Source organism: Mustela nigripes, chromosome 10 (assembly GCF_022355385.1).
Source record: "Mustela nigripes isolate SB6536 chromosome 10, MUSNIG.SB6536, whole genome shotgun sequence".
NCBI classification, from domain to species: Eukaryota; Metazoa; Chordata; class Mammalia; order Carnivora; family Mustelidae; genus Mustela; species Mustela nigripes.
Genome location: NC_081566.1, coordinates 57,807,407 through 57,824,550, shown reverse-complemented (window position 1 = coordinate 57,824,550; position 17,144 = coordinate 57,807,407). Strand labels below are relative to the sequence as shown.

Genomic DNA, 17,144 nt, shown 5'->3' with positions numbered 1-17,144 from the left:
GCCCTCCCTAGCAAGGTAAATAAATAAAATCTTAAGGCAGGCAGGAGGCAGGGAGGGAGGGAAAGAGGGTGGGAAGGAGAGAAGATGGCAGGAAAATATTTTCCCATCTCGGTCTCCCTCCACCCTGAAGCCGTTCAGGTGGTCCGGGGGCCTCTCAGAGCTCCTTGGGCTTGGAGATGCCCAATCAGCCCCAGGCCGTCAGATAAAGTGCAGACTGCGGATTGGCAGGTCAGGGTAACCAGGGACCTGGAACAGGGCAGATGTAGGGAGAGGCCAGGCCAAGGAGCAGGCTATTTGGAGTACCTGGCATCTACCTAATTCCAAGCCTTATCTTCCACGAGTGTGCCTATATCCGCTGACAGCAGAGCTGGAGGACACTGGACTGCCTTGCCAGGGTGGGGCCAAGATGACTGGTTGAGGTATCCTCAAGACAGCTGGGAGCACTGGTGGCTGGAGAGGCCCCTCCCTGCTCCTTGGGGCCTGGTGCAAGAGAGAGATTTGTGCTTGAAGCTCCTGCACAGCTCGGGAGCAGGGGGTCGTAAGGCCTATCCCGTGCCTTGGTACTGGACCAGGACCCAGTTCAGGAGAGCAGAGTCACAGTTGTGAACTCTTGGGGGAAAGTGTGCATCTGCCAGTGTCGAAGCTCGCACTACACACAGGCTCCTGTTCCCTCTGAAGCCAGATGTGGAGAGAATCCCAAAGCCTTATTTGGAGGGACTGCATTGTCTTTGAACGAGCTACCTGAGAGCCCTTGCTTATGGATAACTTGGGTCCCCATCAGCAGCACTTTTAAAAGGGAATTGACTTTCACACCTTTGTAGCCTCGGGTCTATATCCTGTTGTGGGGGTATCCCAGGACAATATCCAGGTGGTTGGAGCAGCCATGGCCTCAGAGGCTTGGAGGGCCCGGCTGCCCAGGGTCTGCTGAAGGAGTCTGTGCTCTATGTGTGCCTGCTGGGTAGTGGTTGCTGGAGATCTGAATCAGTGTTTGCCTCCTCTAAGCAGGAGAATCAATGGCTCAGGCTTTTGAGGGACCCAAGGCATCTGAATAACTCCAAACCTTAACCTATCCAATGGTGCCTTTTGTTCTTAAAGGCAGATCTGGTTGGGTTGGGGGGAGACTTGAACATCTGTCCAGGGCTGGGCTTAGGGATACCTTCTATCAGAGACACCTGGGAGCCGTGGCTGCCCGAAGGCCCATGCTGCTGGAGTCCTGGTGCAGGAGGAGGAGCTATGCATGTGGGTCCTGGCAGCTCTCTGAGCAGGGGGATATACCAGCCAGGGTGTGACCTGTAGCCACCAGGACTAAATTTGGAGAAACGGGAAAGCTGTGGTTGGTTCTTGGGAGACACTGGGTCTTCAGAACTCCTCTCTTCCTCGCTGGCTGTTTGCTCGAGACTTCAGTTCTTTATCAGATGGACCCATCCACAGGCTGCACAGAAGTACTCTCAGTGGGCTCTCCCCAGAGTAAATGGGTTTAAGAAAGAGACCAAAACAGAAGCCAGTCTCTCTTACAGTTATCTCAGAAGGGTCACACCATTACTTCTGACATATTCTGTTGGTCACATAGATGTCCCTGGTTCAGTGTGGGAAAGGCTACAAGGGATGTGAGTACCAGAAGGTGAAGATTTATTGGGACCCTTTGAGAGGCTGGCCACACAGTCCTGGGAGGCCTGAGAATGCAGCTGTCTGGAGTTTAAGGCCAAGGGGAGTGCAGAGATTTTTATCTCTTTGATTGATAGCCCTAAAACAGTAACTGGTCCAGGGAAGATGCCCAATTAATATTAAAAGAATGAGTTAATATTAACGGAAATGTGAATTTATCTTGCAGCCATAGCCTGGTAAGATCTGGGCATTGGTTCCTATTTGCTTTCCTTAGGATTTTTAGTTCAAGATTTGCTTGATTTGACATGGTCACTGACCCTAAGGGAAGGCGATCTCCATTCTTTCAGAAGAAAAGAAAGATAGATTGAGAGTATACTATTTGCTAGATAAAATTCAGTGCTGCAAATATTACACTTGGGTTTGCCTAGCTCTCTAGAATCAGCACTAAGTGGATATCTTCTAGGGCGCCGTTACTTTTTAGGGAAAGTTGAAGAGTTCAAAAGAGTCCATCATGGGGTCTGTTTTGAGGCAACTTTGCAAATAAAGCAGGGACCGGGTTTTAGTACCCTGACACCTGACGTACAAATAACCAGTGCTTACCTGGTAGGGTTAGCCACTTTTTCTGCATATCAGAAGCTCAGGTTTACTTTATCTTGAAATTAGACTAGCAGGGCCTGTCAGATAAAGAGCTAAGACTGACCCCTTAGTGGAGATAAGCCGTTCAGACTCCTTGAACTCACATTTATCAGTAATAATAATTATAATTGATATTATAGTTTAAGTACCTAATGTGTTTTTTCTCAATTTTCACATTTATCCTTAGAATGGTCATGGGGTGTGTCTGCCTCGTTCACTTTAACCCTCTTCTCCTGAGATTCTTGTTCACCCGGAAGTAAGTCCTCTGTTCATGTTGCTGCTACAGGACCCCCCTTCCCTGGTCACAACTGATCGGATGATGGATGGTCACCTGAGCAAAAAGGGCTAATCAGATTCTATGTCCTGTATGTCTGGAATTGGGACTAAGAAGCAGACTTGAACAGGTGAGTTATAAAATGTTATCGATTTGACACCAAAAGCAAAAAGAGCAAAAGCAAAAGTAAAGAAGTGGGACCACATCAAACTAAAAAACTTCTACAGAGCAAAGAAAACTGCCAACAAAATGAAAAGACAAATGGGAGAAAATATTTTCTTATAAGGGTTAATGCCCAAGAGATATAAAGAATTCATACAACTCAATAGCAAAAAAAAAAAAAAAAAGAATCTGATTAATCAAAACATGGGAAGACAATGAATTCTGGAACACTGAAAAGAAATTTAAAAAAATAAAAATAAAAAACAAAACAAAACAAACAAACAAAACAAAACAAAAAAAAACATGGGAAGAGCATCTGAATACATACTTTTCCAAAGAAGATATACAAATGGCCAACAGTTATATGAAAAGCTGCTTAACATTCACTAATCATCAGGGAAATGCAAATTGAAACCACAATGAGATATTACCTCATTCCTGTTAGAGTGGCTCATATCAAAAAGACAAGCAAAAGCAAACGTTGGGGCACCTGGGTGGCTCGGGGGTTAAGCCTCTGCCTTCGGCTCAGATCATGATCTCAGGGTCCTGGGATTGAGCCCCGCATTGGGCTCTCTGCTCAGCAGGGACCGTGCTTCCCCCCCCCCCCCCCCCCCCCCCCTGCCTACTTGTGATCTCTCTCTCTCTGTCAAATAAATAAAAAAAATCTTTAAAAAAAAAAAAAAAGAAGAAGAAGAAAAAGAAAAAGCAAATGTTGGTGCAGATGTGGAGAAAAGGAAACATTGGTGCATTCCTGGTGGCAAAATATATTGGTGCAGCTACTATGGAAAACAGTACGGAGATTGCTTAAGAAATTAAAAGTAGAACCACCACATGATTCAGCAATTCCATTCGTGGGCATTTATCCAAAGAAAAGGAAAACACTAACTCAAAAAGATATATGTACCATGTTTACTGCAGCACTATTTGCAACAGCTAAAACACAGAAGCAGCCTAAGGAACCATCAGTGCATGAAGGGATAAAGAAAATGTGGTACACACACATACACACAAAGTGGAATATTATGTAGCCTTGAAAAAGGAGGAAATCTTGTTATTTGCCACAACATGGATGGACCGTGAAGGCATTATTAAGCTAAATGAAATGAGTCAGATGAAGAAAGATAAGTACCACTTAATCATACTTATATGTAAAATCTAAAAACCAACCAACCAACAAAAACAAATAACAAAAATTCAAACTCACAGATACACTGAACAGATTAGTGGTTGCCAGAGATGGGGCATGATGGGTGGGTGAAGGTGGTCAAAATGTACCAACTTAAAGTTATAAAAAATAAGTAAGTCATGATGATGTAATCATACAGCATGATGAATATACTGTATATTTGAAAGTCGCTAAGAGAGTAGATCTTTAAAGCTCTCATCACAAGAAAAAAATGTGTAACTGTGTGGTGGATGTTAACTAGACTAACTGTAGTGATCATTTTATAATAGATACCAATATTAATCATTAGGTTGTATACCTTAAACTAATATAATTTTACAGGTCAGTTATATCTCAGTAAAAAATAAAGATTACAAAATAAAAGAGCTATGGAGTGATCTTTCTTCCTCCTGTAAGAAAGATGAGAAATGTTTACTGAATTTGTTCTAGACCTACTGAAGTTTATCTGCTGTTGGGGTCCATGAGATACCTCAATATCCTTCCAAAAAATTCTTTTTTGTTGCATAAACTAGTTCAAATTGTACTTGCTGCCTGTCTCAAATCTGGTTTACACATAGGAACGTTGTAAAGCTGCATCACTTGCACAGGGCCACTGAGGTACAAAGGGGCAGCAGAGCTGAGATTAAATCAATATCATAACTCCTGAGCCCATCAGTTATCCCATACAACCACTAGGAGAAAGTATTTCCCCTTCTCAGCTGTCCTAGGAGGCTCACATCCCTTAAAGCTGATTGTGGCCATGTGACTTTCTTTGGTAGAGGAAACATAATCAGAGGTGACACGATTCATTCTCAGTGGGGACATTGATTGTCCATTCCGTCTCTGCTTCAGCAGCCCTGAGCACATCACAGTATGGAGGAACCATAAGATCAAAGACACATGTACAGGGGCACCTGGGTGGCTCAGTGGGTTAAAGCCTCTGCCTTCAGCTCAGGTTATGATCCCAGGGTCCTGGGATCGAGCCCCACGTCGGGCTCTCTGCTCCACAGGGAGCCTGCTTCCTCCTCTCTCTCTGCCTGCCTCTCTGCCCATTTGTGATTTCTCTCTCTGTCAAATAAATAAAATCTTTAAAAAAAAAAAAAGACACATGTACACTGGGCCAACGCTCTGGGAAGCCATCTAAACTGACAGCAGACTTCTCATGAGAAAGAAATAAGCTTTTGTTGTTTCAAGCCACTGAGCTTTAGAATTGTTTTATTAGGCAACAAAACCTGTCTTATTCTCATATATCCAAACAACACCTTATTCCCAAGGCTGCCTTCTCGATTTCCTATCGAATCAATTCCAATTTCCCGTTCTCCTAGAGCTATTCCTTCAGTTACATATGCTGCATAATAAACCCCTCCAACACTTAAAACAGTAATGATTTATTCTATCTCGTGATTCTGCAGGTTGACTGGACTCAGCCATGGGGTTCATCTACTCCACGAGGGATAACAGAAGGTCATTTTTTGTGGCTCCATTTGGTGAGGAGCTTGGCTGGGACTGGAATGTGCAAGACGTTCTTTCATCCTTGGAAATCTATTTCCACGTGGCCTTTCATTAGCGAGAAGTCTAGCCCAAGCTTCTTTACGAAATGGAGTTTCTAAGAGGACAGGCTCCCATTCACAAGTACTCATCAGGCCTCCACTTGCGTCACATTTGCTACTGTCTCATTGGCCAAAACAAGTCACATGACCAAGCCCAGCATCAAGGTAGCTGGGACAGTATCAGGGCGTGAGTTTGAGAAGCCATGGTTCTTTAGAGACTTTCAAGGTAACATTCTATAACAGCCATTAATTAATCATTACTGTTGAATATTAACAGTTTTAAAAGTGGTTTTGCTTTTATTATCTCATTTTTGTTTAACAGTAACCCTTGAGGAATAAATATATGCCACCCCTATTTTGCAGAGAAGGTGACAAGTGCTCAGAAATCTGGACTCCTAAAATCACACGACTAGTAAATGGTAGAGTGGAGACGACCTCCTGTCTTCTTAGAGCAAGTCCTATGACTTTCTATAATATCATAGCACAACCTGTGATATTGAGCTACGACTTCCAGGTTTGATCTTTCCAGGTTTTGAAATTTTGCTGACAAATTTTAAAAAAGTATTTTTAAAATACTTTTTCTAGAGCTTGGATTATTGTTTTTAATTGTGTGTGTTGGGGGGGAAATGCATCCAGTTCTCAAAGACTTTGATATATCGTAACAAAGTTACTAACAATGTTAGTTTCTTGTAAAGCAAGTCCCAATGAAGCCAGAGGAGCTTCTGGAAAGCACACACCTTAGATCAAACCCTGAAAGAGGACTTACTTAGACTTCATAATGCCCAAAGTTTCTTCTGAGGAAGAGAGCTTCTTTTCTGCACCCCAGCCCCATGACGAAGAGTTTTAGTCCAGATTCAGGTTCCTTAAAGCATTTGCATTTCTGGGCAAACACCAGTAATAAGAGATGATTAGCAAAATTTCCATTATGACTGGGCAGAGGAAGGGGGTTGACTTGGGAGGCTTATAAAATTGAGAAAGCATCCATAATTCTCATTACTGCTTATAATCACGGATGCTAGAGAATAAATCACAAGATTAAAATCAGACCTGGCTCAGAAGCACAACTTGTGTTGCCATGGTCATCAATGGCAGTGGAACAGACATTCAGAGGAACTACAGCCCCGGGGCGCATTTTGGGGTGAAATCTGCAGCCACGCCTTCCCTGGATGAGACACTCTGCTGAGGAACACCCTGGACAATGTCTTGTCGTCTGGTTCCATACTCTTGGCCCCCAGCCTCCAGGTGACACTTTTCATTAGGAACCTTGGCTGGCTGGGTCTTAGATCCATTCCCTTCACTTTCCTTGTCACTTTCCTGGTATGGAGAGAAACATGGAAAATTTAACTGCAAACCAAATACCTCTGAACTGCCCCTCTTGCCGAGACACCCCCATACGAAGCTTCTTTATTTGACTCTCAGGCTTCACGTTCAGTCAACTTTTACAACCCATCCCGTGACACTGGAACTTCACACAAGAGAGGCAGCTACAAAGTATCATGGAGGGAAATTGTACATAATTTCCAGGTGGGAGAGTAATTTATATGAAGTGGAAGCAACCAATCTTCCCCCATCAGGAGGTCACATACCTTAATTTGTGTCTTATAGTACTCATTCAACACGTACTGATATTTGGGTTGATTAAGACCAAAGAAGGTAGCAAATCTTTCACCAAGGAATTCACATGCTAAAAGAAAGAACAAGCACTTGGGTAAGTTGAATTAATAACTAAAACTTAGAGTCAGTCAAGGGGTAAGAGTTTAAACTTGCCTGGAGGAGATCCATTACTACACTTAACTGGAAGGCTGATGAAAGATTTCAGTTGCTCTGGATTCTCAAGAAGTTCTCGGACTCAGAAGGACTTGTTAAATCTTCTATCTTCCCATGTGATTACATCTAAACTATCCTTTCCAGATGGGTGTGTCGGGAGAGATTTTTCAAAATACTTACTACCCATGGCCAACGTTGGTGCTAAGCAATCACAGTAGATGCTTTGCTTGTGAAAGGTAGAGATAAAGGTTTAGCATTAATAGTGGTTTCCTGAGGGTGTCTCCTAGAAATGTTTCCCTTTAAAATTGTAGGATTTCTGACACCTCCCCCCGTCCCCAGTGACACAATTTTCTGATCCCCATGACTGATTTCCTCTTTTTGAGATGTTGCTCATAGAACACATCGGAATGGGACTCTACATTTTTTTAATGTGTTTTATCTTTTCAAAAATACTGTAGTTCTTGGCTCTCTGAGTGGCTCAGTTGGTTGGGCAACTGCCTTCTGCTCAGATCATGATCCTGGAATCCCAGGATCAGGTCCCGCATCAGGCTCCCAGCTCCACGGGGAGTCTGCTTCTCCCTCTGACCTCCCCTCTCATGCTCTGTCTCTCTTTCAAATAAATAGATAAAATCTTTTTAAAAATACTGTAGCTCTTTAATCTGTTTGCTTGCCACCATGCATGGTATATGCGTATAAGAGAAGTTTCTAAAATATTAGATTAAATCTTGGGAAGTTTTCCTGTTTATGACCTACTAGAATTTTAGATTGAAAACACTCATTACCGGTCCATCTGGGTGTCAGCTCTATCCAGAGTTTCTGTGTGGAGACCAGGGTGCTAAGTGGTTGCATACTCATGCTTCCGCTACCACCTGGAAGCCCCGCACAGATGCCCTTGAACGCTACAGTTCTGCTTGGAACCTGGAAGGCAGCTTGGTTCCCCTTGTGTCCTGTCCTTGCCATCCTAAGTCACAGCCCAGCATGGAAATCACTGCCTTCCCTGTTCACCTTCACGTTTTCATATCGCTGTACTGGGTTTTTCTTTTTCACCTGATTTTATCTCCTAAGGTTTTCTCCCTCCAAAACATTTCATCTCTTTGAACGATCTTTCCCCAACTAAAGCACAGAGCTCTCCGGAAGACAGCATATATATTCTGCCAGTATGTTATGCTTGAGGCAAGACTAGTATCTCACCCAGGTTCCCAAAGTAACTTCCAAATCCATAACTGTCTACCCTGGTGTGAAAGCACTTGCTCCTTTAAGGCTCATACCATCTGACTAAATCACCCAATCACTACTTTTTACTGTAATTTAAACACTTCCCTCCCCTCCTCTGCCCCCGGTGACTTTCATGGTCTCCACGCTGACCTTAGCCATACTTTCATAGCACTCTGATGGTACTGCCTCCTTATGTCAGCATTACTGAGTTTCCCCATCGGTGGTCCCAATGCTCCTTCGACCCAGCAATGGTGGCAACAAATTATAATTATAGGCATGTTTACTGGCCTATAATATCCATCGACCATTGAGTCCTTTGAAAGCAAAGACTGTCATTTGTTTTCATGTCCCAGGGACCCACACAGTGCCAAACACATACTGTCACTCAATAAATGTTTGTTTAATGAATGAATGAAGATCAATTCTTCAGAGCTATAGCTATACTTCATATTTTCTCACATTTTTAAAGTTGTTTCCTCCCTGTTGTCCATACAAGCATATGTGAGTTAGGAGGAAATAAGTAATAAGGTATTGCCACTTGGGCTCTAAAGAAAATTGGTGAATATCAAGGAAAATAAGATTTAGTATTTCATCTGTTATAAATAGCCACGTAGGGCATTCACTGTGTCCCTGGGAAGGGTCAATAAAGTTCTTATTCATAACAGAGTGGTTATGATGAGGGACCTTGGAACTGTGCCATATAACAATAATTTAAAAAAAAACTTGGAAGTTTATTCAGAAAAAGAGTCAACTGGGGATGGGAGAGGTTATTGCCTTCAGATATTTGCAACTCCGTCCTGTGAAAGAGGAACCTAGACTTGTTTTATACGGTCTTAAGAAAGACCCCTAAGATCCATGGGAATAACTTTAGAAGAAGACAAAATAGGAGGCAGAATTTAGTAAAAAGAATTGGAAAGAGGTGGGAGGGTCTGCCTAAAGATGTGAGGTTCTATGCCTTTGGGAATGTTGAAGCATAGATTGAGAACCGATCAAGTCCTTCCTCCAGGATGCCACAGAGCGAAATAAAACTATTGGAAGCCCTAACTCTGAGGGTTTGTCAGTCCATCCTTGAGTATTTAGGACAAACAAATAAAGAGCATTGGCAGTACTTACCAGACAATGAGGTGCTTGCTATTTGGCCTGTCCAAAACCATAGATAGGGACCCCATGAAAGGGTAGACTGAAAAAGAGAGATCAAGTTAGAGTAATTATTAATAGGAGTGGTGAAACAAAGTGTTTCATGTAGAGGTTTCAAATGCTTTCTAGTATATTCCATTTTCTTTCTCATAAAGGAGAAATCCAAAGTTACCAAAATTATGAGCTGACTATAAATGGATCTAGAGAACAAACTAAGGGGAATAAGGAGTTAGCTTAAAACTATATTTTCTACAAACCTTTTCTGGCTTAATCTCTCATGCACTCAGTCCACATGTTCCCCAATATTGATACTGTAAGCTTACAGGATCATGTGTTGAATTTGTTTTCTGTCCCTTTTTTTCTTCCTCTTCCTCCTCCTCTGTGCTATACTCTTCCATGATGTCTCCATCAACGAAATGGATAATTCTTTTGGGAGTAGCTCCTTTGGGAGATCCACTCTTCTCTAATTCGGACTCCCAGAAATTGCCTTCTTCCATAAGAAAATCAAACAAGTAGTGAATTAAAAACCAGACACCTTAGGGCAGGTCTCCTGGGCAGAGTATCTATAGCTGAGAGGTATTTGGTTGTTCTCAATGGGTAGTAAAGCTAGAGACTTCAGCTATAATCACAGCTGTGATCTCATCAATTCTTCAAATCCAACAAGGACTGTCCCGTTCTGTATCAAAATGGAAAAAATTTTATTAGTAGTGAAAATGTGAACTTTGAGTCTCCAAACAAAAATTTCAACAGGGTTTCCTTACTCCTTATTAATTACAAAACCAACAAATACTAGTAGAAAGAGTCCATTAACCTGTGGAAATTTCCCAATTATTTCAATAAATAATGAGAGGCAATATATGCAGTGATTAAGAGAGCAGGCTTTGCACAAAGAAGAAAAAACCTGTCAAGTATACCTGATAAAGGACTTCTTTCCAGAATATGTAAAGAACTATTACAATTCAATAAGTAAAAGACAAACAACTCAATTGAAATATGAGCAGAGAGGGGCTCCTGGGTGGCTCAGTTGGTTAAGCATCTGTCTTCGTCTTGGGTCATGATCCCTGGGTCCTGAGATTGAGCCTTGCTTCGGGCTCCCTGATCAGCAGGGTATCTGCTTCTCCCTCTCCCTCTGCCTCTCCTCCCTGGCTTGTGTTTTCTCTCTCACTCACTCACTCTCTCTCTCAAATAAATAAATAAAATCTTAAAAAAAAAAAAAAAAACAAAAACCCTATTACTTAGTATCTCTGTGCCTTGGTTTCCTTATCTATAAAATAAGAATAGTACAGTTTGAGTGTATGTTTGAATATAGCACCAACCTTATAAGATGAGAATTCAATGAATAAAGATACACCATGGAATTAGAAAAATTTTTAGCAAACAGCAAGTGTCTCAAAAAAGCTAGCTTTTAAGTACCTATCACGTAATAGTGTATATATTAGACACTATTCTAATGTAGTAACCACACTATTGTCTTAACTGGTACTTAATATATTTTAAGATTTTATCAGCAAATATGGCAGACTGAGCTGACGTGAGTGACTCCTTTCTGGTTCCAAATACACAAGATTAAACAAATAAAAATATTAAATCAAGCTGTACTAAGGCAAGAAGAGAGAAGAGACACTCACTGGAAAGAAGGAAGCCTAGGCATCTGCATAAGAAGGAACTCAAAATTAAGGGTGAGCGAAAGCTGATATGATTCCTGAGGGTTTCAGAAATAGATAAAGGCACTGGGGCTAAAGTTTTAACACGGGTGCAGAGAGGAGAACCCAAATCACAGATCCTGTGAGAGTGAGGAGCCAAAGTGAAACCCCTGCACGAAGCCAAGATAATAGTGTACAATGTTACCTATCAAATATGGACTAGAAGAACTGCCTACTGCTTTACGAAAGTGGCAAAGTAATTTGTCATCTCCTGGCAATGTGGGTAGAAATGGTCACCTGAAAAATACTGGAACCGCAGGCCAGTACCAAACACTGGGTGTGGCCAAGTTCATAGTCCTCCTGTGGTATCAGGACCCAAAGTGAAGCTGCAGGGCACCTGGGTGGCTCCGTGGGTTAAAGCCTCTGCCTTCAGCTCAGGTCAGGATCATAGGGTCCTGGGATCAAGCCCCGCATCGGGCTATCTGCTCAGTAGGGAGCCTGCTTCCCCCCCCCCCCCCCCCCGCCTTTCTGCCTATTTGTGATTTCTGTCTGTCAAATAAATAAATTAAATCTTTGAAAAAAAAAAAAAAAGTGAAGCTGCAGGGACCAAAGGCGGGGGAAACCCATAGAACTCTGTTGGAAGCAAGCACAAAGCCGCCCCGAAGGGAATGGTCAGCAAGACAAGGTACGCTGCCTCTCCGCTAAAAACAACTCTTGCTGAGGAGACACTTGCAAAAACTTACAAATCATGGGAAGAAACCAATCCCAAAATGGGGAGAGTCTTCACCCAAGAGTTAGAAATACTAGAACAACACAAAACTTGAAAATGAATGTTTCATATAGCCACAGGGATAAAGGAAACAAAACATAATATCCCAGAGGAACAGGTGATTTGAAGAAGATCGGAACAGAAATTCTAGAAATGAAATATATAGTCAATATAGGATAGGTTGGATGTAGATTGAACAATGAAGAAATCTCGCGTAGCACAGCATCAAGCGGTATATATTCCACCAGCATGAAAGGAAAGCTTTGAGATGAAGGATAGTTGAGAAAGTCCAATACCTAGTGATTGGGAGTCCAGAGAAGTGAACAGAAAAAACGGAGAACACAATATGTGAAGAGGTAATGGCTATGAATTTTCAAAATTTGAAGAGCAACATAAATCCTCAAATACAGGAAACCTAAAGAATCCTAAGAAGAGCAAATAATAATGAAATCAAACCTAGATCATGGAAATTACTGAAAATCTTAAAGGTTACAATACACAAGGCAGATTATTCACAACGGTGTAACAGACCAGTTAGACTAGTGGCTGACATTAGATCAGCAACAACGGAGACCAGAAATATGTATGTTTATGTATATATGAATATTCATATATTTATGTGTTGAAAGGGCCAGGGGCAGGCTGCCCCAAATAGGTCACTTGGGCATACTGATTGTTTTGTTTTTTTTTTAAAGATTTTATTTATTTATTTGATAGACAGAGATTGCAACTAGTCAGAGAGGTAGGCAGGGAGAGAGAGGAGAAAGCAGGCTCCCCGCTGGGCAGTGAGCCTGATGTGGGGCTCGATCCCAGGACCCTGGGATCTGACCCGAGCTGAAGGCAGAGGCTTTAACCCACTGAGCCACCCAGGCGCCCCTACTGATTGTTTTAAATAAAGGTTACTCAAGAGCCAAACTGTGCGAGAAGGACACTCAGACCCTCGCCTGAAAGCAGGAAACCTATGTGAAAGGGACCCTCCCTGGGTACCAGAGGTAGGAAATTTAGACCCAAGAAGACTGTAGAAACAACCCTCGTTGCTTTTTACTGATTCACTATCCCAGCCCAAAGTCTGTTCAGAAGTCCATACTAATTGAAGCTCCGAAAGTTTTGTTTGTTCTGTGAAATCTTCACAGCTCTATCATCTATCGTCTCTCTGTCTAAAAAGTACAAAATCAGCCTGCCTTGGGCATTTCTTTGGGTCTCAATTTCATTATCGGGTCTCTCTGTGCATGTAATAAAACTTTGCTTTTTGTTTTTCTTTTCTCCTGTTCATCTGTCGTTTGTAAATTTAATTCTTTGTCCAACTGGAAGACCTTGAGCATAGAAAAAATTGTTCACGCCCTTCAGTATAGGCGAAAAGATCACCAGATCTTAGTGGTACAGTGCTGAGTTTATGTCCTTGGCGAAGGTGCGTGTTGCACAAGGCCCGTCGAGGGTGAAATCTGTCATCCGCAGCTCGGTGATGGGAGGTGACGGGATGCCCGCCCAGCACAGGGGCTTCTAAGGAGACTTGAACGATGCGCAGGGTTTTCCCTGCCTGACTTAGTGACTGCGTCACAACAGAACCTTAGCAAGAAATAGGAAAAGTTGTTACTGTTTAGTTTCTGATGCCAAAGAGCAGCAGAAAGTAAGCATTTTGATTTGGTGTTTAAGACCCAACTGTTAGTGCCATGAGAAATAAAACACATCCTACAACAATAGTCAAAAGCAACTCACCTGCCTTTATCCCTCTGCGTTCCCTTTCATTGCTTTTACTCAGTTATGTTTGGCTTGCAAAGTAGTACAGAATTTGGTGCTGGAAATTGTTCGGGAGCTTGTGAGTCAGTGAAACTCGGCGGAAGCCATGCCGAGCCCTCGACTCTTCTGACGTGGACTTGCTCTAGTGTGTGTCTTACAGGGTGCAGCGTGTTTGATTTGTGGGAAGGTCAGTCCCGTGACACACACTGTGTTACAGAAACCCAGTGGCAGTTATCTTGCCCAGATTAGAAGCATCTAAGGAGCTTTTAAGAAATTCTAAGGGCAGAACACACCCTAGACCACTTTAACCACAATCTCTGTGGGTGCAACGTGGATACTGGTTATGTCTGAAGCTGCTCAGGTGATCCCACTTTGCAGATAAGCTTGGGGACCTGTGCCCAAGGAAGCAGGAAGAGATTCAGCAATCTGGTGTACATTGAGCTCGAGCCAAGACGTCTTGTGTATTTTTTTTCAAGAGGGCTTTTTGTTTTTTTGTTTTCGGAGCAGTCCCCCCAACCTTGCTCTAACTAAAAAGCTTAAATATAAAAAGTTTAAGAATAGCGCCTAGCAGTCCCACTATCATTTACTGTACTTCACTCCTCTGAAGACCATCTCCCAGTACACACATTTCCAAACCAAGTGAAGTAGCCCATCACTCATATTCCTGGCTAGTGTTACCTATTTTACAGATTCATGATAACTGTTGGCTCTCTGATGAAAATACTGGCTTGGGTTCTACCTGATAATAGTGTTGAGAGTTAAATAGGCATTTATAACTTTCAGTTGAGGGAGGCTCAAAGGGAGGGTAGAGAGAGAGAAGGAGAGAGAGAAAAAAAGAGAGAGACTTAGCTTACAGTTGATTTAGTGAATATTTTTCTGCCACCTAATGGACTTTTTAGGATGTGCTATTCAAAATTACCCAAGAATGTGGAATCTAGGGGTGCCTGAGTGGCTCAGTGGGTTAAAGCCTCTGCTTTCAGTTCAGGTCATGATCTCAGGGTCCTGGGATCGAGCCCCACATCGGGCTCTTTGCTCAGCAGGGAGCCTGCTTCCCCCTCTCTCTCTGCCTGTCTCTCTGCCTACTTGTAATCTCTGTCAAATAAATAAATAAAATCTTTAAAAAAAAAAGAATGTGGAATTTATTTATTTTTTTAAGATTGTATTTATTTATTTGAGAGAAAGAGAGAGCACATGCCAGGCGAGGGGCAGAGGGAGAGGGACAGGTGGACTTCGAGCAGGAAGAGGAGCAGGGAGACCAATGAGGGACTCGATCCCAGGACCCTGAGATCATGACCTGAGCTGAAGGCAGAAGCTTAACCCACTGAGCCCCAAGGCGCCCCCGGAATCTACTTATTTTTATTTACAAAACTCTTGGGAGCACCACCAACTTCACACCATGTACGCAGACATGGGTGTTTTGCAAGTGACCTTTCAGAAGGCCAAATACTCCCTACAGCATGCTTTTTCCTCCATTTCATTCTTATGAGAACCTCTACTTCTTTCTTAAAAACCCTAAATCCAGTTTATCAAGAATTGTGCCTCAGGATATAATTAACAGACCATACAATCTCCCTAATCTTTCAGTATTGGAGTACCTCTAGGCTCAGTGATTTCATCTGTTTTTATCTATTCGCAGATGATCTTACCTGGTCCTATGCTTGTAAGAATGATCTACACACAGACTTATAACCAGCAGTGCTATCTCCAGGTCAGACTTTCCTTGGATCTCAGGTTCATAGACCCTTCTGTCCACGCCACACGGCTTCTTGGACACCTGATAGACTGCTCAGCCCTGACAAAACTGAATCTTTGCTCACACTCCAGGGCACTCTCCTTCCTGCAAACCCCCCCCCCCCCCCCCCGACACACACTCCTCTCTCTTCTGGGAGTCTTTCCATTTCAGAAATTCTATTCTTCCAGTTGTACAGACCGGGAACTTTGGAGCCGTTCTTGATCCTTCTCGTTTAATCACACTTCCCATTAAGTCCATCAAGAAATCCTCTTGGATACTTCTGGAATCTCATACCACCCCTCCAGGCTGGTCTGGGCCATCACTCCTCAGCTTAAAACCCTCCAGGGGGTTCCCCCGGCACGTAGGGGGAAAAGCCCAAGTCCTTATAACAGCCTGCAGGGCTGTAGCTCTGGGCCCCCATACTTGTCTGCTCTCATCGTGTGCTGCGCTCCCCTTCCTCATCCCACTCCCACACACTGGACACGGACTCCGGGCCGGCACCTTGTGCCCGCGGTCCCCAGGACCAGTCGTCCCTCCCTTGGACTTTGTTCCCTCACTGCCTTCCCGGTTTTAGTGCGAATGGTCTGCTCTGAGCTCCTCGGTCTCTGGAGGCCCTTCCCGTGCCCTTCCTGCTGCCACCACCACTCAACAGTCTACCTCACTGTTGGGTCTCCTTAGCCCTCACCCTCACGGAACATTCCCTGTGTTCCCCGGGTCTCCCTCTGCCCTTCCTCCCCGGGGTCCCCCGGCCAGAGTGGGAGAGGCTCTACCTGCGAGCTTCCGGCTCCGCCTCCCGCCCCCGCAGAGATGGGGCTGGAACCCAGTATTTATTTAATAAATGAACCGTATGTTCAGATCATTTGAACAGGTGGGGAGAGGGATTAGGTAAGAGGTTGAAAAAAAAGGGAACAGACTTGTAATTGGCTTTATTTCTGAAGCTAAAATGGCTGCCTTTTGTTTAATATTTTTCTCATTACATTTACACATGAATCATTTCATTAAGTCCTTCACTGAAATGCGGCCCTGTAATCTGTCCCTACAAAATAACAAATACAGACTCGGCATTTAACTTCAGGAAGACATCGAACCTAAGACTACCAGGGGCTCTTCCATTTTGCACTCACCAAGACCTGTTTTCGTGAACCGGGTTCAAGTGCACGGGACGGTTAGTTCCGCAGGAGCTACCGGGCCCAGGGCAGGGACTCCCAGCTTCCACCTTCCCCTCTTCCCCGGGGTTGGGGGGTCTAAAGGTCAAGCCTCCGGTGGACACGGGCCTGGGATGGCCAAAGCCCCACTTGGCAGAGTGGAATTGGCTTACCAGTGTCTCACCACCATTTCATGGGAGAAGGGCCCACTCCGTTGTGTGTGACTCACCCTAGAGCGGGGAGCGGGCAGGGCTGAGCGAGAAATTCTGTGGACTGAGCAAAGATGAACACATGGATCAGTCAACCACTGCTCCCCTGAGAACTGCTGACAGAACATTCCCTGACAGGATTTTTCTATCTTTATTTTCAGTACTGAGCCGTGGATCAAGTGACATGACTGATGGGCCGGTGCGATTAGGGCCTTTCTCAACCTTTTCTATGTCAGGGCAGATGATGTAGGGAATTCTCTGAAATTCTGGAGGTGACCAGCCAGGGAGCTCCAGCCGCCTTATGCTCTGCCCAACTGAGAGGCTGAGGTGGCTGAGATCAACTAGCTCGAGGCAAACTACTTGGGAAGCTCAAGAGAACAAAACCCAAGGGGCACCTG

The 17,144-nt window shown here is 43.7% G+C and overlaps 1 protein-coding gene across 1 annotated transcript; it reads right to left on the bottom strand.

The window, feature by feature from the left end:
- Positions 1–3,539: 3,539 nt before the first annotated feature.
- Positions 3,540–13,768, bottom strand: FAM177B (family with sequence similarity 177 member B). Its single transcript, XM_059414117.1, has 5 exons — positions 13,640–13,768; positions 9,835–10,187; positions 9,488–9,554; positions 6,979–7,076; positions 3,540–6,706 (listed from the first exon to the last, which is right to left on the bottom strand). Exons 2-5 carry the CDS (start codon positions 10,006–10,008, stop codon positions 6,506–6,508), a joined length of 540 nt encoding a protein of 179 aa, XP_059270100.1. The 5' UTR covers positions 10,009–10,187; positions 13,640–13,768; the 3' UTR covers positions 3,540–6,505.
- Positions 13,769–17,144: the final 3,376 nt, after the last annotated feature.

Bases quoted from the DNA above. Each gene is read 5' to 3' on its own strand.
- FAM177B (XM_059414117.1), bottom strand. From the start codon at position 10,008: ATGGAAGAAGGCAATTTCTGGGAGTCCGAATTAGAGAAGAGTGGATCT. The intron at 9,555-9,834 runs GTAAGCTTACAG...TCTCTTTTTCAG, and splicing joins CAAATTCAACACATGATCCT to TCTACCCTTTCATGGGGTCC. The intron at 7,077-9,487 runs GTAAGTACTGCC...TCTTTCTTTTAG, and splicing joins AGCAAGCACCTCATTGTCTG to CATGTGAATTCCTTGGTGAA.